The 26,615-nt window shown below is 37.5% G+C and overlaps 1 protein-coding gene across 5 annotated transcripts in view; it reads left to right on the top strand.

Moving 5' to 3' along the window:
* LOC103717358 (ketose-bisphosphate aldolase class-II family protein) overlaps window positions 1–26,615 on the top strand; it is a 75,962-nt gene that overhangs the window by 27,612 nt on the left and 21,735 nt on the right. For all 5 annotated transcript variants that reach the window (XR_015974729.1, XR_005507714.2, XM_039117701.2 and 2 more), the window contains 19 exons: window positions 6,403–6,483; window positions 6,595–6,675; window positions 13,671–13,747; window positions 13,880–13,934; window positions 14,037–14,085; window positions 14,189–14,326; window positions 15,776–15,857; window positions 15,946–16,024; window positions 16,938–16,984; window positions 17,852–18,066; window positions 18,401–18,488; window positions 18,677–18,796; window positions 18,925–19,043; window positions 19,124–19,196; window positions 19,287–19,406; window positions 21,741–21,809; window positions 21,904–22,074; window positions 22,167–22,214; window positions 22,431–22,572. Coding sequence is in view for 3 of the 5 variants with exons in the window: in XM_039117701.2 (XP_038973629.1) it covers window positions 6,403–6,483; window positions 6,595–6,675; window positions 13,671–13,747; window positions 13,880–13,934; window positions 14,037–14,085; window positions 14,189–14,326; window positions 15,776–15,857; window positions 15,946–16,024; window positions 16,938–16,984; window positions 17,852–18,066; window positions 18,401–18,488; window positions 18,677–18,796; window positions 18,925–19,043; window positions 19,124–19,196; window positions 19,287–19,406; window positions 21,741–21,809; window positions 21,904–22,074; window positions 22,167–22,214; window positions 22,431–22,572 (1,854 nt within the window). In the remaining 2 variants the exon portion in view is untranslated. The remainder of the gene's footprint in view (window positions 1–6,402; window positions 6,484–6,594; window positions 6,676–13,670; window positions 13,748–13,879; window positions 13,935–14,036; window positions 14,086–14,188; window positions 14,327–15,775; window positions 15,858–15,945; window positions 16,025–16,937; window positions 16,985–17,851; window positions 18,067–18,400; window positions 18,489–18,676; window positions 18,797–18,924; window positions 19,044–19,123; window positions 19,197–19,286; window positions 19,407–21,740; window positions 21,810–21,903; window positions 22,075–22,166; window positions 22,215–22,430; window positions 22,573–26,615) is intronic.

Raw genomic sequence — 26,615 nt, 5'->3', positions numbered from 1 at the left:
AAAATCTTTCATTATTGAACAACATAGTCTTTCATAATAACATGTTACCAAAACACAGTCAATATTTTTGACCAGTTTAAATTGACTCAGTCCATCATACTTTCGCTGCGCAACTCTGATCAATATTTTCCAAACTTTCTTATTGATCCCACATCATCAGCAAAATTTTTTTTTTTTTTTTTAATATCCAAACAAAATTTTATCCTTGCTTCCCAAGTACACTAGATCATGATTAACCCTTGAGATAGTTATCGTATTTGTACCATCATATAATCAAGCAATCATATTCTAGATCCAAATTTGAACTAAGCCAATTCTAGTTTTCCTTAACAATTCTATTATACAAGTTGATATTTATTCGAAGCTTCGATAATTAAAAGATTCTCGATCGATTAACTTACTAAGGAGCTTATTTAATCATCCCGAATCTTTTCTTTTAGGCTAAACTTATTTTGGCCTCTCATGAAATCCCCCTTGCATTTCTCATACGGTGATACAAAATCCATAATCAACTCATAGCCTTGATTTATAAATATTTAACTAACAAGAATCTAATAATCTGGTTCAAAGATTTACAAGAAATTCCACAAAGATATAAACTCTATGATTTTACATTGAGATCAACTCCTCAAATAAGTAAAATATTTTTATTTGTAATACTGCAAACATTTCAGGATCTTGTAAATCTACTGGACTTAGAGAATTTACTAATAACACAATGATATCCATATCGATCAAAATCAAAAATACTATACTTTTCAATGATTTTTATTTTTATTTTTATTTTTTATTTTCTTTCAAGCATCAAGAACTTTTCTAAATCAAGCAAGTCCTATTTTCGACCAACCCAAAAAAAATATTTAAATCCACCAATATTCTCAAGATTACTAATTGACTTTCCATCAAAATATCAATCTTAATTGTTTTAAGTCTCAAGTAGAGCCAAATAAGAATTATTAAGTCTCATCCCAAAGTATATTTTCCTTCTATATACGAGCTCCATGCATGATCCACATACAGATTTCAATGAATATTTTCTAGTCCAAGCTTTAAACATCTTTTTATAGATGAATCTTAAATTGCTACCAAAATAATTAACTTCAACTAGAAGCAATATTCACAGTGCCTGATATCAAGTTAAACTTCCCAAATAATTACATTGCACGATAATAACTCATGATTAATATTCCTTCACTTAATTTAGTCAAAATCTAATTAATCATAACTTGAAATACAAGTTGCTCTGCCAAGAAAACTCTTAGAGTAGCTCATTCACACTTTGGTTACGACCATAATTAGGTTGCAGTCTAATTTTAGCATTTCAAAATTATGATAAAATAACTCAAATTTATCAATAACAAAAGCAAATAAATGCCTTCATCTAATGGCCTAATGTCTACCCATCTCTCAAACTTTCTGACGAATCCTAAAGATCCTAAAACTTAAGCTCCATCTGACTATTTCAAATACAATCCCTAGGAATCTGAAACCTAAGCTCTGATACCATTTGTAACAACCCAGAACTTCGCCCAAAATGGCTAGCCGGAAGGTATTATTTGGGTTCCTTGATCTTGTATAAGTACCCAAGATCTACCCAGCGAATAACCGATGTGGGACTAAATACACGCCCGCACGGGTCCTCACATACTCCCCCCGTTCAAGCCCTGACGTCCTCGTCAAGCTAAGGGTTCATATCTATTCAAATCTAATCACAAACACCACGATTGGCTCGTGGTCAGTCCCAATGGATCCATGCTGCAGTGTCCCCTAGTCCACATAGGTTATGAGCCGGGTCCGCACTGATATCATTTGTCACAACCGAGGATCTCATCTAAAATGGCTAGCCGGAAGTTATTATTTAGGTTTCTTGATCTTGTATAAATACCCAAGATCTACCCAGCGAATAACCGATGTGGGACTAAACACACGCCCGCACGGATCCTCACAATACTAGTGATAGATTGGTACTTGGTATGTGTCCTGTTACTGTATCATACCAACATATGATAGTTGGGGTCACCATTGCTATTCTAGCACCAATGACCATACTTAGGGTCAACGGAACCGCCCCGAATCGAGCAGTCTGGTCGTACTGAGCCGTCCCAGCAGCAGACCGGGACAGTTTCAGCAACGAAAACAAAACCCGTTGCCGAAGAGGGAGAAGAAGGAAAGAGAGAGCAAGCGGGGGGGGGGGGGGTGAAGAGGGAGAGGGAGGGAGAGAGGAGGGTGGTGGAGGGCTATCGGAGGCCGACGCCCGAGTAGGAGGGGAAGGCCGCGGCCGGATCCTCTGTTTCATTCGAAATAGGGATCTGGCCGCTTTTTAATTTTGTGATTTCTAAGTGAAGTCAGTAAATCGTTTGTTGGTCCATACTACTTGTTGGTACGATATATCATTTGTTGGTACTGTACTGTACTGGTACCAAAGAGCTTTGGGTACCAATACTGAGCCTTAAACCTTGTGAGAAATATTGTTTATGTCTTAAACTATCATAAATTGCCCTGTTGCAGTCCAAAGCATTCTTATGTATTAGTTTGATATTAAATATGGTTTGCTAGTCTATGAACTTGTATGTGTTAATGATGAATTGATTCTTAGAGCTTCAAGGTTGTCATCAACACTATGGTGTTGATTGGTTCCTATACTTGAACTTCTATATTAGTCCCTATGAGATCCCAATTTGGTATAAGTCGAGAATCTAAATATCAAGAGGTCCATGAGCCCATCTCCAATACGGACAATTTAAGATGTGGAACCTAGGTTTGTGTTAATTTAGACCCATTTATTTGCAACAACAACAATATTGGAAAAAAAGGATGCATTTTGTTGAACACATCAAGTTGTATACAACAAACAATTATAAAAATCTATTAAAAATGTTTGAAGGTTAATTTTGGATTTACCATAGTTGGAGTTGTGTGACACTTTCTTTTATGCATGGTTTGCCGAATCGGGCCGAACCACCCGGTTCGGGCAGTACCAAGCCAACCCGGTGCAAAATCGTTCGGCCCAGTTTGGGCAGTGTCGAGCCGGCCTGGTGCGACATTGGATCGGTTCTTCTTATATTTTAGGTTCCGGCCCCGTACCACTGGAACTCGTACCAAACCAGCTGGAACTGGTTCCGAACTGACCGGAACCGGGTGAAAAGGGTTTGAATCGGCCGAAACCGGGCGGAAAGGGTTTGAACCGACCAGAATCGGCTGGTTCAGTGCAGACTCAGTGCGAATCATTCCGGCCGGTTCAGTGCAGACTCGGTGCGAATCGGGCCAGTTCGTCCCGAGTCAACTCGGTTTCGAACTGAATTGTCACTATGAACTAATCTGATGCTTTTAAAGTATCATATTGCTATTGGAAAGGCCCCCAACAACAAATGAAAGAGGTGAAGAGATTTCAGCAGCTTGTCCTTCCTAAACAATCAAAAAACTCGCCAATTCAGCAGCTCAGCAGAAAGATAAAAGCCTAAATCAGGTGCATCTTATTCCCTCATTGTTTTTGGCTTTGAAAAAATAGCCCGAAAATTACAAAATAAAGAAAGATCATATGAAATTTTTTGATGTGGGCTTGATTTTGTTATATGTTGTAGATCTATGGACGATCTACACGATCACATAAAAATTTTTAATTTTTGAATTATATATAATTTTTAAAAATTAAAAATATGTTTTAAGATTAAAATAATAATATTTTTAAAATTTATAAAAATTAAATAAGTATAAAATCATAAACATATTTAGGGGCATGCAACTTACTCTCCATAAAAAAATGGTGTCTATTCATTCAAGTTTCGATGCGATCATGCGCATAGTGTCCTAGGCCTAAATTTAAAAAAAATAAAGAAATAAATAATCTTTGATGCATGCCCAAAGGCTTAGAAAAATATATGTAGCACACGGGATAGGGACTATGGTGCACGATGTGGTAGAGTCCGTAAAGATACGATTGCATATAAAACATGGGCTGCTCGAGGTCATTCAGGAAGGCATGATGCAGCTGCAGACAAGGTTCGCTGTACCGGTCGGTACCAGTCGGTACCGAGCGTACCGTACCCGTACCGATGGGTACCGGTATTGGTACACCAATGTCGGTACGGTCAGTACCGAGCGTACGGTACCGTACCGACACTCGGTACGCCTATACTAGTGCGGCACCGGTACGGGGTTCGGTACTGGTACGGCGAACCTTGGCTGCAGATGACCTCACACGTAAAGTAGAATTCATAGACATATAGGGTTTCGAGTCATATATTAGATCCTATTATTCGTAACCACAGGCAGGTTATGACCCATACGAATATGGATATGGTGCGTCTGAGACATTTTCCGATGGCACTATCCTACGCAGTCTGGAGCATCTTACGAGTCGAATTTTGTTGTCGACATATTCGGATGGGCTCCTTCACAGCCGTATTATCAGTCAGAAGACACCTCTCAGAGCCAGAGCTTCAGCGAGAGATCCGACAGCGCTTATAACCCGATGCGCATTTCTTACGAGATAAACGTGCAAGTCTACGCCGCCGCTTGATTAGAGGAGTGGGTTGATGTGCCTTCTGACTATGCTGATATCCAGATATCTTTGAAAGCCATCGCCATTCGACATGATTTTAGATATCAGTATGTTGTATTTTAAATTTATGTAATTGATTGTATTATTTTATAATTTTTATGTCGTTTCTTGATTTAAGAATATTTTATATTGTTCCTTGTAGCTGCAACATCTCACTAATCATTTTATGATTTATATCATTTTGAAACAATAAGATGCATCATTTAGGTTAAACCGAGATTATAGAAATATCAAAAAAAATCAAGAAACATCAAGAAAACACCAAAAAAAAATCAAATTAGACTTAAAATCATTGAAAAAGTTCAAAAAGAGTGATTGCCAATTAAATATTATAAAAAACTCAAAAAAAATGGACGTGCGGGTACGAAACCGGCGTGCCCTACTTGTACTGGCCACGGTACCATACCGGCCACCGACCGGTACAAGTCCTGGTACTGATTCGGCGGACCTTGCTTTTATGCCTTTTGAATGTACTCTTTAGGTCTATTTTTATTAGAATCTGTTGAGTTGGAAATCATACTGATCTTCAAGGCCTTCAAGTTGTGCTTAAAGAGGTTGCTTAACCTGATAACCTTTCATAGTTACGATGGCTACTGGTTGACCATGTTGTGCCATATGTGAACCATATTGTAGAGCTAATTTTCATGTTTATACATAGGATTGAGAATGAATGCTATAAGAGCTTCTAACAAAGGTTTCCAAATATAGCTTCATAGATTGATGATTGAATGATTCCAGCCCTTCGTTGCTTGGATCGATGGTTATGGCTTCTAGGCCTGTTCTTCCATTCATTGGATCCTTAAGCCATAAATCCCCTATTCAACAGCAAACTTGACTCACTCATGTATTGTAATGGAACATGGGTCTTATTTCTAAACTGAACCTAATTCAAACCTCATAGTTCACCAATTCTATATAATATATATAAATATATTACATACTATAATTTTATGCCTTCAACATTTCTTATTCCTACATGAAGGTCCCGAGGGACAAGGAAATCCCTCCGAGGCGTCCCTATAGCCTCAACCTCCTTGGAAGGTATATCTTCTTAAGGAAATATGAGCCAAGAAGGTTTTGGGGTATGAAGAAAAGGGCATTGAGGGGATATATCTTGATAGGCTGAACCTTTGTAGAACTTTTTGAAGTAATTTGTGAAGGTGAGGAAAGGAACTTCCAAACGAGCATATCGCAGACCAATGGTAGTAGCTTTAGGGATGTCGGTCATGGGTTGTTGGATCTCAGGGAAATATGTGAGCTAGAGTTGGAAGATCTACAAAGAGCCTCCATAGCCCTAGGTTCTTGAACTAATCTCCCTGAGGCCTTGGTAAAGGTTGGCTAATACTAGAGGGGTTAAAGCTATAGGACGATCCTCAGCCGAATAGCAAGCAATCGAAGATGTGCCTCCATAATCATACTGTTCAAATTACAGTCAAGTTGCATGTTATCTTCTAAGTCTACATTTGGCATTTTTTCCCTAAAAGAAACAGATTTCTCCTTCATCTTAATTTATTTTATAAGGTTAACCTTACTCTAGTCTCTGCATGCATTTTATAATTTACTTGGCTGAATTTATTGTTTTGAAAGCTTCTTATGGACTTCTTTAATTCAAAACAAAATGGAATTCCATGATCCACGCAATGTATCATATGAATATATGATATTTTCAGTCATATGTGAGGTGGTACTGCAAAAATATCATTATTCCTTTTGCAAGTTTTTGGTTAGCCCTTTGAGTGTATTTGGTTAAGAGATATCTTTCTGACTTGCAGCGCAGTAATTGCTCTTAGGGATAGTATATCATAAAAGCAACTTAGCATTCATATGTGTATATTTTCCAGATGTAGAAGTGCTTATTGTCATGGTTGCAAATGAAGCTCAAGCTGAAAGTGTTCTATATGGAAATTCTGGTTCAGTGTTTGGTAATTTAAGTGTTTTCTTCGTACTTTTGTAATTAAACTATAGCAATTTCTTTTGCATTTTCAGTATCCTTACACAATATATCATTCATTTAATTTACTATATTTTTGCAGCACTTCCAGCTGGAGCAACTATAATTCTTTCTTCTACAGTCTCCCCAGGTTTTATAACTCGTCTTGAGCAACGATTAAAAGGTTGAGCTTCTCCTTTGCATGATTCAATTAGTTGCAACGAAGTAATATTAGTAGAGCATAAATATGAGTAGGCATCATATTTTTACAATTTTTCATGATCTGCTCATCACTGTTAAAGTTTGTAAATGTATTAGTTACTGAAAAAGTTGTTATGCATTTGTGGTGACTTAGTAGATGTCTCCATTATAAGATTATGATTTTATATGCTTTTCATGATTATGCATCAATGTTTTATGAGGTAACATATGATTATTTATTTGAGAAAAGATATTGATGGGTTAGTTAGAAAAATATTGGTAACTACTTGCTGTTGCATGTCATATATGGTTTTGAATGGGTAAAAAAAATGGAAGGTTTCATAGCTTTCAATAAATAGGTTTAGATGGCACTCTCTATGCAAGATTTAGTGATTAGGCATGTTTATAATGCAACTAAAAGACGAAGTAGTTGGAATTTCAGACCAAACTGCATTATGTTATCTAATATACTGATGAGCTGGAGAAAAAAAAGGGAATCACTTCTGATTTGATATTTTTTATTGTCTGAAATTTGAGGTTCTTTTTTGGTATTCTGAGTCTTCTGGGTGTGCTTACTGCTGTTCCATTGGTCAGAATTGTAAAGGCATTTGAGCTGTGTTGTGAGTCTCATATAGGAGTAACACATGGATAGGCAGCCAAGTCTTTTCTGTATCACTTACATTTTGGATAAATGCAGTTTATGGACTTCATATCATTTCTCCTTTTGTAATAAATGTTTGCTATTTAGCACCAGATTATGTCTGCTCAGGACTGATGCAGAAAGATCTCAAGCTATTTGTATTTTAAATTTGAATTTGTCTAAGGTTTCTTGGGTTTTCAGTCTTAATAAAAGAAACTTTAAAATGCAGATAATGTTTCGGCATCTGGGATTCACAGGAATGCCACTTTAATACCAAAGAACTGTTTAACATGATTAAATGTTACAATGGATTGTCTGTTGTCATATTATAAAAGCAACAACTAAATTTCTGCTTTGGTAAAACAGGGATATCAGCATGGTTTTACCGTAAATCAGCTTCTTAATGATTTCTATCCTGGTCCTGCAATATTTAGTTTCTGATTGAAAAAATCTTCTCCAAAAAAGGAAGAAAAAGCTGTAGCTTTGTTCTAACTTCTAAGTCTGCAGAAGATGTGAATTGCATGTAATACTATATTTATAACATCCAGTTCTGATCCTAATACTGCTCTCGAAACAAAACTTTACTATAAGCTGGAGTTTTTGTCATCATCCTACAGAAACTCCTAATAAAAGTTAATATAACAAAATAAAGAGACATTATGCAACAGAAAGTAAAAAAAGAGGATTGTTTCTTGTGACTGAACTTGTTTTCAGAGGCCACTAAGGTGAGAAGAAATCCTACAAAAGAGATGAAAGTTCAAAATTTTGACCAGCTTGATAGAGTTTTCATCTTGAGCAAGGATCCAATTGAAGAATGAGTAAAGGTGGTTTCAAGGAGGGAGAATTAAACTTGATGACCCATTCTATCGCTAACTGATGCCAATAAGGAAAATAGACCCTCTGTCAGTTTCAGAAAGATTTTAAAGTGTGATTGAGAGAAATATGAAGGAAGGGTTACCTGAATTTCTATATTAGCTGCATGATAATGAATCTTCAAACAGTTTGATAATGTGATGAAGTTTTTGAATGATGGATCAACTTAATCTATAAATGGTCAAATTGTATTGACATAGTTAGCCTATCCCTTTAGCAAGTCATGGTGGAGTAAGGATTTTGAGGAGAAATCTTCTTATTTTTATTGGCTTTACATGTCCTTAACATGTGAAATGTATGAATGATGGATTTGAAATTGAATGATATGATTATGATAATTATGCAATCAAGGAGAACTAAGACTTCGTTTCTTATTCATTAAATATGTCAGGGTTATAGATAAGGTGAAACTTCATTCAAACGGCTGCTGGTTGTGGATGATAAGTTTAATTTTTCATATTAAATAAATATGTTGTTTATTCAAAGTTTTCCAAATGCTTTCGGAGAAATAATTCCTCCAGTGTCTGAGTAAATTCTAGAGCCTGATGGATGGGGAAAGGATTATGAGCTTGACATAGTCACTTTCCTTTCCCAAATACTAACATCAATTATTGGACATAGTGTAGGGAGAAAGTGGCAAATTATCGTGCTTACACAAAGGGATTAAATCTCAAGATGTTTCATCTTAGGGGATTCATGTAGTACTATTTTCCTAGGTCACTTACATTCATAGGTGTATACTGTATAGGTCACCTCAGATGTTACAGATCTCATTGATGTAATGTTTATCAGACACCCACAAATTTAAATACAGCCAGTTCATTACAGAATTGATGGACAGAAAAATGATGCTAGTATGGGTGCAGGACGTCGATTTTCTCTTGAACCAGTCTGTACCTACCAACCAAACCGGTATGTACAACCATATCAGTTAATTGCTGGTTGCTATTTATTCTTGTTGATATTTACTTTCTCGGGTTGTTTCAACGGTACCAGTACCGTACTAGTATTGTAGCAATTCGGGACAAAACTGGTAGGGACTCAGTACTGATATTTAAACCCTTGAATACACCTATAGCTCTTTGCTAGAAATCCCAAGCCTGGCTTGCTTGCACGGTCCCACATGCTCTATGTGTGGTTCAGTTTACTTTAGAACAAGTGCATGCATATAGGTGGGATTCTAGGGTGTGCACATGGGTCTAGAATTGTCAGTGTGGTCTCCTAGAGATTGTAGAGGATTTTTGTTAGCCCTATCGGGGCTTTAAGGTGTCCTATTGGCCCTATGGGCTATATGAGAGATGCTTTGGTCTTTGTATATTGATATGAGTCTACATTAATGGAGTATTGGGCTTCATATATTATTCAGACCTAGTTATTTAGGGTTTTGGGCTCTAAACACATTTAGGCCCTTATCCAGGCCCTTACTGAGTCCATCTGTCACAGCCTGGACCCAGCCTAGCTTGTGGGATCTAGATGAATAACTATCCTAGCTTACACAAAGTTTGCTTAGCATGAGCAAGATCATAATCTATAGTTATCAAAAAAGAATAGTAGCTACATCCGTAAGATAAACAAGTTACATCTAAACATAATTCTCCATAATTCAGAAATTAAAGAAATCTCCCAAAAGAAATGTGTTACAACAAATCTATTAAACACGAAATGTCATGAACAAAGAAAAAAGTTCAACCTTACAAATCCTAACTGAAGGAGTCTATGTCTATAAATTTGTTACATAAACAAATCTTAAACAAAATCCAAGGTTCCATAAATCAATTCATATAATTTAACCAAATGAAACAATATGTATGAAGCTCCCCAGCTAGCATTAATAGTCAATGCCTTTCTGATTTGTCAAGAAACTCTCTGTAGCTATTTAGTTTGTAATGGTAGAATCAGTGAGTTTGACAATGCAGTAAGCATCACACGCACACAAAGGTGGGGAACAACCATGGTATGGAAAACCAGCCACAGATAAATAGTATATCGCCACCAAGGTGGTAGCCTAGTGGTACTGGGCAGCAATTCTAACCACAAGGTCCCAAGTTCGAATCGCTGCGGCGACGATTAAATTGTGGACCGGAGCTCACTACTTTGGCCACTGCTTGGACTTGTGGTGTAGGACCGCTCTTGAATCGCTAGTAGCCGGAGTGGTGCCGGGTGTGACGTACTCACACGTGGGACTCGAACCAGAGCTCAGAGGAGTAGCTGAGCCGGGCCCACGGGTGGGGAGGGTATGAGTAAAACCGGTCGGGGTGCCCAACACACGGCCATTTCTGCCCGCATCGAACATTCTCCTAGCGGGGCGGGGGCCCAGTGGGGGCTGCTACGCGGGGATGAGCTTGTCCCTTCCTCCCCCCTACCTCTTTTCATTAGCAAAAAAAAAAAAAAAATAGTATATCAAAAACAATTGTGACAAAATAGAAATATTTAGCACTGCACAACAAAAAAGATTTTTAGCACAACAGCACAATACATAACAGAATGTAAACAATAGGCAGTGGATAGTGTATGGAGGATAATATGCAACACATACTAATTACTACAAGCTGCAAATCATATTTCAGAGGAAAATAATATTGTAATGAATAGTAAATTGCAATAATTACGCTCAATTATGGTATATCGTATCAGCCCGAACCGGGTGGTACAGAGTGTATCGTACCATACCAGTTCGGTATCGGTATCTGGTACGGGTGATGTACCGATATTTGGTATGCAAAAAAAAATCCGTACCATACTGTATTTAAACTGTGCTAGTGTAACACCGGTATGAGGTCTGGTACTAGAACAACGAACTTTGCACTCAATGCAATTAAACCATCAAATGACTTGGTATGTTGTAACATGTACAGTAACAGTGCAATGCATGAGTTGTATTAACTAGGAACTAAAGGCCAAAAACTTAGTCCTTGTTTTCCAGGACTGGGATGTCCTCCATAATGGGCCGCACATGCACATAATTCCTGGGGACTTAACAGTGCATTGGTACCAAAGTCAGCAAAATAAACCTCTGCTGACCAGGGTCATAGTGCATCATTTCTCCATTCTCATGAAAGCCAACTTACCCCTACCGGCCATGGTACATTTTTCATAATAAAACTAATTTAAGTTTCAAAAAGCTGTGCAAGTTGACTAAATAGAATTTCCCATGTGGTTTATTCAAAATATAATGACAAATAACCCTTATGGAATCATAACTAAAGTGATGAGCTGCATTTTTCCAAAAATTATTAGTATATAACTCATATACGACAATAAAAATACATTTAAAGTAACACCACCTCTCTTGAACACTAAAAAGCTAATTGCATGATGTGTCATGTGTGCGCATTCAATGAGTGGCATTAATCATGTATTGTTCATTATAGAAATGAACTCTAGGACCTAATAATCTGACTTAAAGGAAACTAATAACTTCAGAGTCTTTATCAACAAACAGTTAGACAAGTTGAAAGGTTATAGGTTTCGTTTCGGAGATGATCCGTAGCAGAAAATAAAAAGCACATTGTATGCAACCACTTACCATGAACTCTTTCAATTTCAACAACCAATAGCCCCAAAGATACTACATTTGTTCTGCATTCAAATCTAAAATCATTTACAATGGTGTTTAACAAGATGCACTGAAATTTGTCCCTTGCCTTCTAAGTTATAATAATTAATCTTATCAACCATCTGGCATATCCTTTTAATATTTCAACTCCTATGGATGACTTCCTAACATTTAATAGTCCTAAATCATCCCCAACAATTCATAAACCTCAAGGCATTTGATGAATATACAGCTATAGGAAACATATCTAGTATAATAGTACTCTAAATTTGCCAATCCTGGTAGCTTCAATAGATTGGTGCAGCCAAGGTTCACCGTACCGGTACCGATAGGTGTACCGGTCGCCTACCGGACTGGTATGGTTCTGGTTCGTACCGGAACCGGCCGCTGCGAACCATTTTTTTTTTGCATCTGTGCGCGGATGCGCAGGTCCCCATTAAATACCACAAAGCGCATTAATGATCACGCGGGGTAGCGCGCGGGCGGGGGAACCGTGCGCGGGGCTTTTCCCAGTGCAGGGAACCGCGCGCGAGGCGGTTCTCAGCTCGGTGAACCGCGTGCAGGCGTAGTTCCCTGCACGTGGGGGTGGGCAACCACGCGCGGGGCGCTTTTCATCGAGGTAGTGCATGGCCCTTTCGGCCACGCGCTTTGACACCACAGTGTCGCGCTGTGGTTTAAAAATCCATAGCACACGGCGCTATGGATAAAAAAAAATACTACACCGGTGCGAACCGACCGGTTGGCACCGGTATCGGCCAGTACACGGCTGGTACGCATGTGTACTGGTCGGTTCCGGCCCGAAATGCCCCAAAACCGGTTTCCACGCTGCTCCGGTACCGGTTTCAAGCCGGACCGGTCCAATGTGGTCCGAACCAGCCGGTATGGACTGGTTCGGCGAACCTTGGGTGCAATCTACCAACTTAGGATAAGATTTTCAAGCTGAAATCAGTTGGGGAAATGGTTCATGGGTGTATTAAAATCCTGAGAATTTGAGACCAAATCCAAATTTTGGATAGGCAAACAAGGTCCAATATCCGCCTCAAAGATGAAAATTCCAGCAACTTCCAAATATGCTACAAACTGAATTTTGTGAATACTATAATCTCAGAGGAAAATATTTAAACTCTGAAATTCTGTGGTCTAAAAGACCTATGTTTGATCCTATTGCATACTAAAAATTATGCCCTAACTCAATTTCTATGTCATGCCACTAAAGGATTTAATGCACTGCATCTTGCATTATCTTCCTTGCAGTACAACTCTAATTCTCATCCATGTTTAGCACCTCTAGGAGTAGAACTAGTTCTTGATTTTCTCCTTATTTCAAGATCTACAAGTAGACATTTCAACCTCTATGGGCCTGTTTGGATATATCTATAGGCAAGGTTTGCTGAACGATTACCGGAGGGTTTACCGGCCGGCAAACAGTTCACAGAATCGAGTCGCGAGAAGGAGGGGAGTGCAGAATTGAGTTGTGAGGGGGGAGGAGAGCATTGGAATCGAGTTGTGAGGAGGAGAGGAGTGCGGCATCGAGTCGGAATCAAGTCGTGAGGGGGATGGGGTCAAACCATTTTAAAAGGCAGAACCTTGCTAGTCCTCGAATGGTTTGGTTCAGTATGCCCCAAAACTGTGCTAGCGACCAGTCCTTAGTAAAGACATGAATAAAGAATTGGATTAGCTCATTATGGCCAAATGGTGGATACCATGTATCATAAATGAATTATGAGATGTTTTCCCAAATTTGAACTTGCCTCTAGTTAAAGCTACTGGCATTCACAGTTGACCTGAGTAGGACTATCATATTTTGTGCTTCTTCGATGTCATCGTTTGTGTCACTGTTTCCTTTTGCTAGTGCTTGTTGTTATGTGAAGTTTTATCTTAATTGTATGAAGTACTGAAATTTTAACAGATGAGAACAAGAGCTTAAAATTGGTGGATGCACCTGTATCTGGTGGTGTCAAAAGAGCAGCTGATGGAACACTTACGGTAAGGTCTAATTTATCTAATTCCTGTCTCATGAATAATTTTCTTATTAAGTAATACATATAGGGAAATTAGAGACTGATTTATGTAACTGATTAACTGAAACTGCTCTTTTTAAATTTCCTTTTTCAATAGATAATGGTTTCGGGCACAGATGAAGCTCTCTCATGTGCTGGTTCTATTCTCTCAAGTAATCATCATATGGAACAGTTACTGTTGGAAAAGATACTATCTTTTATATTATTAGATGAAATATGGAATGTGATGGGTTCTTAACCTTTGTAAATTACAGCGCTAAGTGAGAAGCTCTATGTCATTGAAGGTGGATGTGGAGCTGCAAGGTAAGATGTTTCAACTTAGCAAGCATGATAACTCAAGGATGTATTATCAAATACATTTTTAGCTTACTGGGAGGAATTCTAACTACCTCTGTTTTTCTTCCAGTTCTGTGAAGATGGTTAATCAACTGCTTGCTGGAGTTCATATAGCTGCAGCAGCAGAAGCCATGGCATTTGGAGCTCGATTGGATCTAAACACCAGAATGCTTTTTGAAATAATTAAACATGGAGGAGGTTATTCATGGTTCGCCTCTTATTTCACATATCTTGCCAATTTGTTATCTAAAAAATTGGTTTACAACTTTTGCTTCAACGGACATACTCATATCCTACCATTGGTAAATTATATTAGGTGTGAACATCAAATAAGCTACTATAGAGCTTAACTTGATATGTAGTGTAGAGAGTTCACATAAGTTTCCTGTTCTGTATAGTTACTAGGAACTCTGCTTATCAATGGATAGATGGCTAAGCGTCATAATGAACATTTTGTATTCTTCATTAGATGAAATGTTTGGAGATTTAGTGTATCCCTCATCGGTATTTTCTGTTTATCAGTCTGCAGTAACTCCAAGTCCGAGTACTGACTTCCTGTTATTAAGGTGAAACTCGTCACTTCATTTTATGGGAGTGCTTTGTGCAAGAAATAAAAGATAATGTATTTTGGGCAGGTGAAACATGGAACACCAAGGTGCATGCTTTACACATTATGTTCAACTTTCATCTTTAATAAGGAAGAAGCATGTGTTATACAAGTAGGAAATTAGACGTCTATCTTAAGGTGCCTAAAATCCTACCTGTTGAAAATGGACAACTAATTGTTGAGATAAACAGACAGTAGATGCACTTTGGATTCTCAAAATATTAATCTCCTGGAGTTCTGCTTTGAGCAGCCTATTTTATCTCTAACTCATGTATTCTGCATCGAATGGATTGTTCAGCCATCTCAAACTGTGGGCATGAGGATTATGTTACCTTTTATTCTTGCTTCTTATCTTGTATAAAGAAAACTCCTGTGCATAGAGCCATGGATAATAAATAGTGAATTGGTGGTTGTTTCCTTGGTGACTGGATTCTATCTCCATTTTTATTTCTCTTTTCTGTTGTCTTCTACAGTGGTAGAAGATACATGGTGGAGTGGAGTTCTTTGTTAAAGCTTCATGCTTTCTTTTGTTCCACTTATTTCTTCTTTATTAGAAAAATTAACCTCAAATGGTTTTGCTTTCTATTTGATTGGAGGGTGGAATTATAAAATTTGATAAAACTACACTAGAGTATACTTAAATAGCATAGCATGGTACAATAAATGATATCTGACTTTGTGAGCCATAGACTACCATGGGTGTGGCGGTTGGTAAAAAAAGGGCACTCCGCTACACCAGGCTCCTGCCATTGTCGGGTCTGGGGAACCTTACAATTGTGCCAAGGCCTGCCCTCAAATATAACAATTGGTATTGATCCTTAAATGTAACTTCTATGCAAGTATGTTAGAAAAAAAGTCAGGCATGGCAGGTGTATTTAATTGATAAATTATTGTATTAGTTTCATAAGACAAAACTTTTGACCGGTTACTTTAGTATGAACAGTCATGAAGTGTAAACTATTACATGTCAATTCTTAGAATCTTTGTCTAGAACAGGTTGTTTATGTTTTATTAACAATTGTATTAGTGCATCTATTTTTTTATTGGCAGGATGTTTGGAAATCGTGTGCCACACATGTTAGAAAATGATTACACACCATGCTCTGCAGTTGATATCTTTGTCAAAGATCTTGTACGCCTGTCTGCCTACTCATTACTATCATCTTATTATATCATGTTGCTTCTTATGTATATTTATTTTTCCTTTTTGATGTATTCAGGGCATCGTGTCTAATGAAAGCTCCAATCTTAAGATCCCACTTCATATTTCAAATGCTGCCCACCAACTTTTTCTTTCAGGTTCTATATCTTCATTTTCTCATATTGCTTCTTTACCCTTTAGTTTTCTAAGTTTAGTGGATATCTTGTTGTTACAACATGTCAATCATTGTTTATTGAGAGTTGAGAAAGGAATATCAAGGTCGGTGGAACTATCCCGAACTAGAGCGTACCAAGCTATATCGGCGGCGGACTGGAATGATTCTGGCAATCAAATTGAGAAACTGGTGAAGGAGGGGAAGAGGGAGAAGGAAAGAAAGGAAGAGAGAGAGAGGGGGGAGGGAGGGAGAGGAAGAGGGAGGAAAAGAGAGGTTGGTGGAGGCCAATGGAGGGTCAGGGGGGAGGCCCCTTCCTCCCTCCTCCGCCCCTCCATGCCTCTCCGCAGGCCATCCGCCGGCCGTTTGCCACCCTCTATCTCTCTCGTCCCTTTCTCCCTCACCCTCTCCCTCCCTCCCCTCCTCTCTCTCTTCCTCTCTCCCATTCTCTATCTCCCCCACCCTCTCTGTTGTGTCAGACCGTGCTTCGCTGACCTTCACCCTCTCTCCCTCCCTCTCCCTCTTCCTCCCTCCCACTTCTCTCTCTCTCTCTCTCTCTCTCTTCCTCTCTTCCTCTCTTCCTTTCTCCCTCTCCCCCGCTCTCTCTGCTGTGTCGGTACAACCTCAGCACGGAACAGCATGGGGGCATGCTGAACTGTGTTGCTGGGCAACCGGTACGGGCCCCATTATCGGCATAGTGATCCTTGCTTCCTATGTTCAATTCTTTTTGAAGGTTATGATTTTCGAACTTCATTAGTTCTGTATACTCTCATTTCATCTCAACTCATCATTGTTAAAATTGATAATCTGTCCTCTCTTTGTAATCTTTGTACTATTCTACTATTCTGAGTGCACATAATATTTGACTCAGGTTGCCTCATGTTATGTTTATTGACCAGGTTCTGCTTCTGGCTGGGGTCGATATGATGATGCTGCTGTTGTTAAGGTTTCACTATATTGTGCTCTATATTAATTTTATTTGATATTTAGTAGGTTGCTATCATATCAGACTTGAGGGAACTTACATGATGGCAAAGTAAAATAGAAGGAATGTTGTTACCCTCTTAAGTTCCTTAATGATTTGATTGTAATATCTGTTATTTTCATTCTGTGTCACAATTACAAACTCTACATGGTGGACTTCTGTTTTTGATGATTTCTTTGTTCTCTTACATAAAGGTCATCCATATATCATGGATAAATATATAATTATTTAATTTAACATAAAAAATAATGTAGTTTTATGATCATGAAGTTCATTGTTGTTCACTTTGATTGTTCACTCGATCGATATTACATCTGATGTTTGTAAGAGTCAAATTCTTCAAATCATGTTCTTAGAAGCTGGATTATTTCTGAAATTAGTTTAATACAATGAAAATGCTTATAAATTCTGTTTTATAGAATTATAGGTAATTATTGGAAAGTGCAGGTTTATCAATAAGTTGTTATATATGTATCAATGTTTTGCTTCAGAAACTAATAAGCATTGAATTCCTGAAGTGAGATTAATCCTTGTAAGTCACCATCAAACAAAAGAATTTTATATTCAGTCAGCAGAACAAAAGTCATCATACTTATGTATAATGTTGTCTACCACTAGTATGGCCAACACAAACTCAAGAAGGTTAATATGGTGCAATATTGTTTTATGGACAATAATTCAGAGTGAGCTAATTATACTATGCCAAGAGGCTCAAAACTACTCACACAAAGTACCTATGAGTTCATGGATTACATAAGCTGATGTGAAGTTCACATTTGTACATTTGATTGTTTGTTGATCACTCACAGCTTGGTGGTGTCCTGACAGGTCTATGAGACACTAACTGGTGTTAAAGTTGAAGGGAAAGCTTTTCTTCTTAATAAAGAAGACCTGTTAAAGTCTCTTCCATCTGAATGGCCAGCGGATCCAATGGAAGATCTTCATTTACTGGAGTACCCGACTACCTCAAAAGTTTTAGTAGTTTTGGATGATGACCCCACTGGAACTCAAACTGTTCATGACATTGAAGTCTTAACAGAATGGTAAACTATCCAGGTTTCTTTGTTGTTATCTTGTCGTAAGATTGAGATGAAGACATGAAAAGGTATTGGTAATGTATGATTAACTGTGATTATCATTTGTTTTATTAGAAAAACAATATGTTTTGATGAGCATGTGCTTTCTTATTTGCTGATAAAACTCATGATGTTTCCTCTTTCATTTACTGTTATCATAGATTTTTAAGTTTTAATGAACTTACAATAATTTTAAGATAGAAGGAATTGACTGTTTATGAGAAGAAGAGAACATTGTATAATTTTTGTTTGCCAGGTGAATTTCTTCATCTTAGTGTTTGTGCAATTTTGAAAAATGCAGGAGAATTGAGACACTTGTTGAGCAGTTCAGCAAAAGGCCTACCTGTTTCTTTATTTTAACTAATTCACGATCATTAAGCACTGAGAAGGTAGACACTTCTCAATGTTCAATAGCATTAACCTTAAGATTTGAGCAATTATAACCTTTTTTTCAGCTTTTGTTATATTCAATTCATCTGGGAAAGGTAGTATTGCTAAGAAACTTTATTTTAGAAACCACAAAATATTCTCATTTAATTCATGATAATTTTATTCTTGTGTCCTGGAAATTTCACAGGCTATCTTGTTAACAAAAGATATCTGTAGAAATGTAGACACTGCAGCTAAAAGAGTTACAGGCATTAATTACACAGTGGTGTTGAGAGGTGATTCAACTCTTCGTGGTCACTTTCCAGAAGTAGGTTATTTATGCTTTTTGTTTCTTTGTTATTATTATTAATCTATCAAATTATGTATCTGTTATAATATTTCACCTTGAAAGTATTTCCAATCTTAAGCCGAATCCTAATTACTAAATATTTTCAGGAAGCTGATGCGGCTATTTCAGTATTAGGCGAGATGGATGCGTGGATCATTTGTCCTTTCTTTCTACAAGGTGGACGTTACACTATTAATGACATTCACTATGTTGCAGATGCTGATAGGTAAATAGTGATTTGCACGTTGGAAATTTCAGTTCTCACATATACAGATTCTTTGAATGGGAGCTTGATCTGTTACATAGGCTTGTACCTGCTGGGGAGACTGAGTTCTCCAAGGATGCTGCCTTTGGTTACAAATCTTCTAATCTCAGAGAGGTAAAATAAATTCTAATCAGGCTGTCTCGTATGAAAGCATAAGTAAATAGCACTGAAAAGATATGTGTGAGTCTTGATCTGAGTATACAGTGGGTTGAAGAGAAAACAAAAGGGCGAATTCCAGCCGGCAGTGTTTCTTCAATTTCTATTGATCTCTTGCGTAAAGGAGGGCCTGTTGCTGTTTGCAAGCATCTCTGTAGCTTGCAAAAGGTAATTCCCTATTGTTCCTACTTGCTATCATTTCATGTATAAGAGCCACAACAGAACTAGGATTTTGGTCGAGACAATAAGTAATTCACTTTTTCATGATGGAGTTTTGAGATAAGGGAAACCATCACTACCATCCTTACCAAGGTCCGCTAAATTGGTATTAAGAGTTATATTGGTCAGTGACTGGTACGGTATGGTACCGGTTCAGCATGTTGGTATGGTATAGTAAACCATTCATCTGACAGGTACATTATATTCCTTTTTTTTCTTTTTTTTTGTTGTTTGTCATTCTTTTTGTTTCAGTTATTAATTTAATGGTTGTGGTTGTTTAATTTAGGATTTTGATAGTGTTGATATCTTTTTTGTCATCAAATGGACTGGAAGTGCAATTAATGCAATTATAACATAAATAAATGCATGAGTACATATAATTGAATATACATATAGTATATCGAATGGACTTAAAGTATAAAGGACAAACTGATATATATATATAGAGAGAGAGAGTGTGTGTCTATGTCCCTCGTAGATGTTGATATCACAGTCATAATCTGGGCTTAGGATATTACTCCAAATTTATAGATAATCTCCCCTATATCCCTGCATTCCCAAAACCTATGCTTGCTGGATAGCCACCCTAATGCCAATCCTCTCTCTGATACTAGACAGGCCATTTGAAGATCATGGTAGTGAAATCCGACCCATAAGCTGACTGAGGTTGTGGAAGGTAGTAGCCACTTGAATACGATGCCTCAAACGAAAAATATTCATGCGAGTCTAATTATTAGTAGCTGAATCAAGCAACACCCATACTGTAATAACAAATAATAGTTTTGAATTTCAACATATTCCCTTCTAGATTTTGTTTGTCAACATTTTAGACAAGAATGCCCTTAATCTTTTTTAAAACTACTATTCTCTCTGCATCAAATCTTAGGAAAAATGTAGATCCAGCCAATAAACAAATGACTTCCATTTTTCAAAAAATAAATGAGGCAGCATAGTAGCTCTTTTACGTTTATTTTTTTTTCTATTTTAATTATTTAATTTCCACATGTATCCAGTCCAAGAAATATTGAATCGGCCCATACCGGCCAGTTCAGCTTGTACCGAACCGGTACTGGCACTGACCTATTAGGTTCGGCAACAGAAAATAGTTTCGGCCCCATAGGTACAAGGCCGAACCGGATGAAACCGGATCGGTTCTGTCCAATTCGGCTAGGACTCGGTGCGAACTAGCACCGAGTGTGGTTCAATATGTGGCATTTAATGCCATAGCTGGGGCTGTGGCATGCCACTACCACAGCTTAATGCCATAACTGTAGGCCACAATGCGCTGTTTTTAGCCAGTTCGGACCTGTCCGAACCGGTACCTACGCCGACTGATACGCCAACCGGTACCAGTTTGGCGATCCTTGATCCAATCACGAACCAACTAAACTATAATAAATTAATTGACATCTAAATTGTAAATGTTAAAATTAATAGAACTATTCAATATTGAATATTTCATCTTCATATGGTAATTTTTTTCTTTTAGTCTAAAAATATATTTTTTACAAATATTAAATATCTTATTTAAAAATAAATTATTCAATCATTTTATTAAATTTTTATTTTAGTAATTTTCTCATGATGCAGCCTAAAGTTTTGTTTTCATTTTTCTCTTTAAACATACATTGCATGTGCATGATTGCTAGTAAATGAGAAAAAGACAAATAAATCAACATGACAAATAAGGAAACAAATTTTTTTACAAAAACCTGGTGGCCTCAGGTACAAAAGACAAGGTATACCGTACCGGTTCGGTACCGTTATTTGGTACGGATGGGGTACCGACACTCGGTATGCCAAAAAACTCCGTACCGTACCGTACCGACATTGTGCTAGTGTAGCACCGGTACGGAGTCCGATACCTAGACGGCGAACCTTGACAAAAGGTGTTCAAATTCGTGTCTATCAATGGGTCTTCAAAGAGGAGGCAACATCTAAAGCTATCATGGACGGAAGTTGTGAGGCACTAAGAAAGGATATCGAAATTTTTTTTATGACATCAAAGGTAGCTTTAACTCAGAACAATAGGCATATAAGAACTCACAATGCTGAGCCAGCATAGCTTAAGAATAGGCCTGTTGGTTATGGTTATGGATGTAGTCATTATGAAAAGCTTAGAAAATGTTAAGGATCATAAGAAACCTAAACTTTTTGAGTTGAAGTATTTCTTACTTTTGTAAAGATAACATGGTATTCACTTTCATACGCTACAGGTGTATTGTCAGTTCATCATCAATATCCATTTCTTACCAATGCATATTATTTTTGCATGTTTAATAGGGGTCAATATGTATCGTTAATGCTGCAAGTGAAAGAGATGTAACTGTAATCGCCGCAGGAATGATCCAGGCAAGCCAGCTTGTTGTATATTCTAATTAGAGTTGCTTAGCATTGTTCATGTATTGCTCAAGCCTCAAGTATTTTACAATTAATCTCTTGACAGGCAGAAATGAAAGGAAAACGTTTTTTATGCCGCACTGCTGCAAGTTTTGTATCTGCTCGAATTGGAATAAGGCCAAAGCCTCCTATCTGTCCAAGGGATCTTGGCATAACCAAAGATAAATTTGGAGGTCTCATAATTGTCGGTTCATATGTTCCAAAAACCACCAAGCAGGTCTGACTTTCTGATTTTTTGTCGTTTGCTTGTCTTATTCCCTTTCTCTTGATGTGAATCCATCTTACTTAGTATGATTATGTGCTGCTCAGGTTGAAGAACTAAAGGCGCAGTTGGGCCATACGCTAAGATGCATAGAGGTACATTACTTTTTCAAATGAAATCATTTACTTACAATTGGAATTTGGAAAGATGGATAAAACCTCCTATTTATTTCTGTGATTCCACGTAAGCTTCTTTTTAGATGTAATTGTTTTTGACTGTTGCAACATAATGTTTTTTAAAATTGTTTTATGATTTAAATTGTTTGTCATCTTTATTATGTATTTGAGTTCCTATTCTTTTTTCTTGAGTAGGTGTCTGTTGATAAAATTTCCATGAAGTCGATTGAAGAGAGAGAGGAAGAGATTAGTCATTTAGCTGAAATTGCATCTGCTTCCTTGAAGGCCAGGAAAGATACTCTTTTGATGACCAGCAGGCAACTTATTACAGGAAAATGTTAGTTTCATCTTTTCTCCCTCATCTTTTGTTTAGATGCAGTTGATTCAATACATGTGGTTGAAATTTCTTCATGAATGGGAAATCTTTCTACGTATGCTAAGTACTCCTTTTAGACTAACCATCTCCCTAAGCATCCTCATTTTAGATGAAGAGATATTTCAGTACGAACATAAAAATGATTGAAGAATCTGATCACCTGAGACTGTTGGGCACTTTACCGTAATAACAAATATTCTCTGAAGATTTTTAACCAAGTGATTCTTTCATTAGTCAAGGGTATATTGAGTCAAGATTATTAAGATTTGTTCAACTTTTTAGAATTTTTGTGATATATCTACTGTTGACTCGTATCTTACTCAAAGAGGACTAATTGATTAGACATTAATAATTCTAAGATTGTTGGACATGGTGCTTCTTTTGCTGTTGTGTGCAATTATTGCACTTTCTTGTTTTTTACTTTTTTTTGCAAATTAGTCCCTGACATCTTCCATATTGCAAATTGATCCCTATCTTTTTTGTATTTTCATTTTAATCCCTGAAATCTTAGAATATGCACCCCTTATGTAAAGTTAACTAGAAGAGGTCAAAGTGAGAAAGAAGAGGCCAAGCCCGAAGTCTCATTCATCTTTTAGGCCAAGGGTATTTTTGGCCTTATACATTCCTAATTAGCAAATGGACCAATTTGTGCAAATAAAGAACTTACAAAGATTTTTCTATAAACATGAAAACAAGAGGGTTTAACATGCATATATGCTAGATTTTAGGGATTAATATTCAAAAAACTCATTTTTACCTAAAGAAAAATAGATACGTCAAGAGTTTTATAGTGTTGCATGCAAAGTACGTGGTACCGACTGTACCAACGTACTGGTGGGCATCGGTACCGGTACGGTACCGAACCAAACCGAGCCGAACCGGTACGGTACCGATGGGGCTGAAAGCCAAAAAAAATTTGTAGCCGGTACGGACTGGTCGGCTCGGGTCGGTACTGGTTCGGTACGGGCCGGTACTGCTCGGTACGGTTCGGTACCGAAATATGTAGCTGTACCATACCGGTAGGACCTGGTACCGGTATGTACCGGCCGGTACCGACCCGTACCGACCGGTACGGCAGACCATGGTTGCATGGATGCAGGCATGAGAATCAAGTTTAGACATGTGCCAAAGTGTTGGACTTGGCACAAGGAAAGAAGGAGATGCATGGATAAATAGAAAACATCAAATGATATTATTTGTTAATGTCCTCTGATATGTATACTTATCATCTAAAGTTCCAAATTAGCTTAAGCATTTAGAAAAATGCTCCAAAGGTTTTTTAACATCTACATACTTCACTAGTCTCTAAAAAGAAAAAAATATCGCTTCTAACTTGATTATAATGTGTTGAACAAGTTGCTCTGCAATTAAATAAAACTAATTAGAATCCAAGTATCCGATGTGTATCTAGTTTGGATATGTATTTGAAGCACATTCCAGGAGCAGAATGTGAGTGTCCAGGTAACACAAGTTTTACATTCTTTGTACCTTTTTTACAATTACTTGAATTCCTGCTAAACTAGTCAAATCTCTGCAATTTAATGGGATTCTGAATCTTTACTCCCTTCCAAAAAGTATTAGATACCTAAGCTTGTGACTGAGCAGTATAAACAACATTGAGCATCCTGATACATAGACATCTAGAGAAAAATTATGCAAAACTATAGGGAAAACATTTTCCATAGATAAATTAGGTCATGAACAATATATGCAAAGTGACAAGATGGATAATACCCTTTCTTATGACTGTATGGATCAGGACTTTGGCCAAGAGAAAATTGCATCCAAGTTAAAAATAGTTAAGCTCAAGGATGTTGGAGCCCAAATTTAAAACATTTTGAAGCATAAGGAAAAATTTAAACAATTGAAAAATAGAGATGATCAGTACCAAACTACCAATCATCTTTGAGGGCTCGTTTGGTTCGCGGGAAAAGGAGGGAAAATGGTGGTCAACGGGAAAGTAATGAGATGCCTCTTGTTTGGTTGGAGTTTTCAAAGGAGAGACGGAAAAGTTGTATTCCCATGGGAATATGATTCCCACATTTCATGGAAAAGTTTTTTCCATGAGAAACATTGGAAAGTTACTTTCCCATAAGGCGGGAATCACTCCATTTTTATTTTTTTTCCAAAAAGGCCCTTCAGCATTAAAGAAGCATTAAAGAGGTATTAAAGACCTAATTTTTATTAAGGGCATAATAGGAATTATACATAACTTTCCTAGGAAAGTGGATGGTCAACTAAACATAAGCACTTTGGAAATTTGTCACTTTCCCATGGTCAACCAAACATGCCAAAAGTACTTTCCTAGGCATCCTCTTCCTAGAAATTTATTTCACGGAAATCATATTCCTAGAAGAGAAAATGCTTCCCGCGAACCAAACGAGCCCTGAGAAACAAAACAGAGAAAATTTGATGATTGCCGTGCGCTAAACTTGAGCTGCTGGTTGAAGAAAATGGATGATTATCCCACCAATGGAAAAAATAGGCTCCTAGGTGTCATTTTGTGGCAGAAAATACATAAAAGGGCCTCCTATAATCATCTAGGATTAAGTTAGGTTTGCTTTTGTTAAAAATTAATTTTTATTCTATTTTTTATTTTTTTATTTTTTATTGTTTTTACATTAAATTCTGGTTTAACTCATTGATACAGCCAAAACAACTTTTCTACTGGGCCTATAACTTCTTTGTATATGAAGCATGGAATTTTGTTTGCAACCGGAGGTGTCTTGCACATCCCATCCCATTCCTCTCATATTGTTGGGGTGTGGGGTGAATGATGGACCCTAGGTCCCTTACATGCAAGATGCTCCACCTGTCCTGTGATGGTCCCACCTGAGATGGGGGTTAAGCATGCGATCCATAGCCCTATCCTGCTGATCTGGATGATTGGAAGCTCCCGATCCATGAAGGGAACTGTGAGGTTGCGAGCAAAAGTGTGTCCCTTGCTACCTCTGCTCCTTAGGTGATTCCAAATATTTTTCTATTTTTTAATTAATGTGGGATCAGGTGGTGTTTGATGGTTTTGATGCTTTGGGTCTCCATCCCTGGGTGCAGTTGGGGAACTGCATCCCCTTGGCCTCATGCAATGTTGCTAATCATGTTTTCTTTTCAAAGTGGGACCAAGTCCCACACTTGATGTGGGTTGTTTTACTGCTGCCTCTTTTGAGTCATCACAAGCTCTGATGCCTATCACCCTAGCATCTAGCACTAAATCAAGAGAGAGAGAGGAAGAGGAATGGAAAAGGAGTTTCATGATTCGGGATTTCGATGAAGGTGGTTGGTTGCTTGACACCGGGAAGCTCTTAGTCAAGATGAGCTCTTTTTTGGCCATCGATATGGCCAAAAATAAAGAAAAACAAGGAAAACCATCCACGAGATTGTGGTATATTGTAGCGTAAAGATCAAGTAGCAAGATTCTATATTTTCAGAATTATTAATTATTAAAATAATAGAATAATAATTTTGGAAAGAAAAATTAGCATTGTTATATTATTATTACGCACATGCTACCTATTATGCAAATATCTTAATGGTCAATTTAACTACTAAATTACATAAAGGATTACTGTTAAATATTAGCGACAAAAAAATCAATAAAGACAAAAAGAAAAATTGATACAAATATATTTTCATAGCTTCTAACCCTAGAGTGCACTAAATAGGGCCAATTTATCCTAAATACATTATTTTTGAAGTCCAAGTACTCTTAAGAAACAAATAAACATATAAAATCTCCAAGAGAAATTAAAAAAAAAAGCGTGTTGCAAGGAAGTACTAGGATGCCTGACCGAGATTGCTGTCGAGGCGGGGCGGAAGTGGTGCATCCCATTTTGTAGGAAAACCAGGATGACCTCGATATGAATCGTTGATGTGAAGTTCCATTGTTGTGAATCCAGTTATAATTGTAAGGAAAATCCCAGCATAGCTGAGTCCTTGGTGGCCTTGGATATATCAAGTATTTGACCTTAACATTTGAGGGGCATCTTCACTAGAAAGCCTCATAT

This window comes from Phoenix dactylifera, chromosome 18, assembly GCF_051530095.1.
Source record: "Phoenix dactylifera cultivar Ajwa chromosome 18, Ajwa_hap1_PhDact_Kaust_v1.1, whole genome shotgun sequence".
Classification (NCBI taxonomy): Eukaryota; Viridiplantae; Streptophyta; class Magnoliopsida; order Arecales; family Arecaceae; genus Phoenix; species Phoenix dactylifera.
Note: the sequence above shows the minus strand (reverse complement) of the source record. Positions and strands in the feature narration are given on the sequence as shown.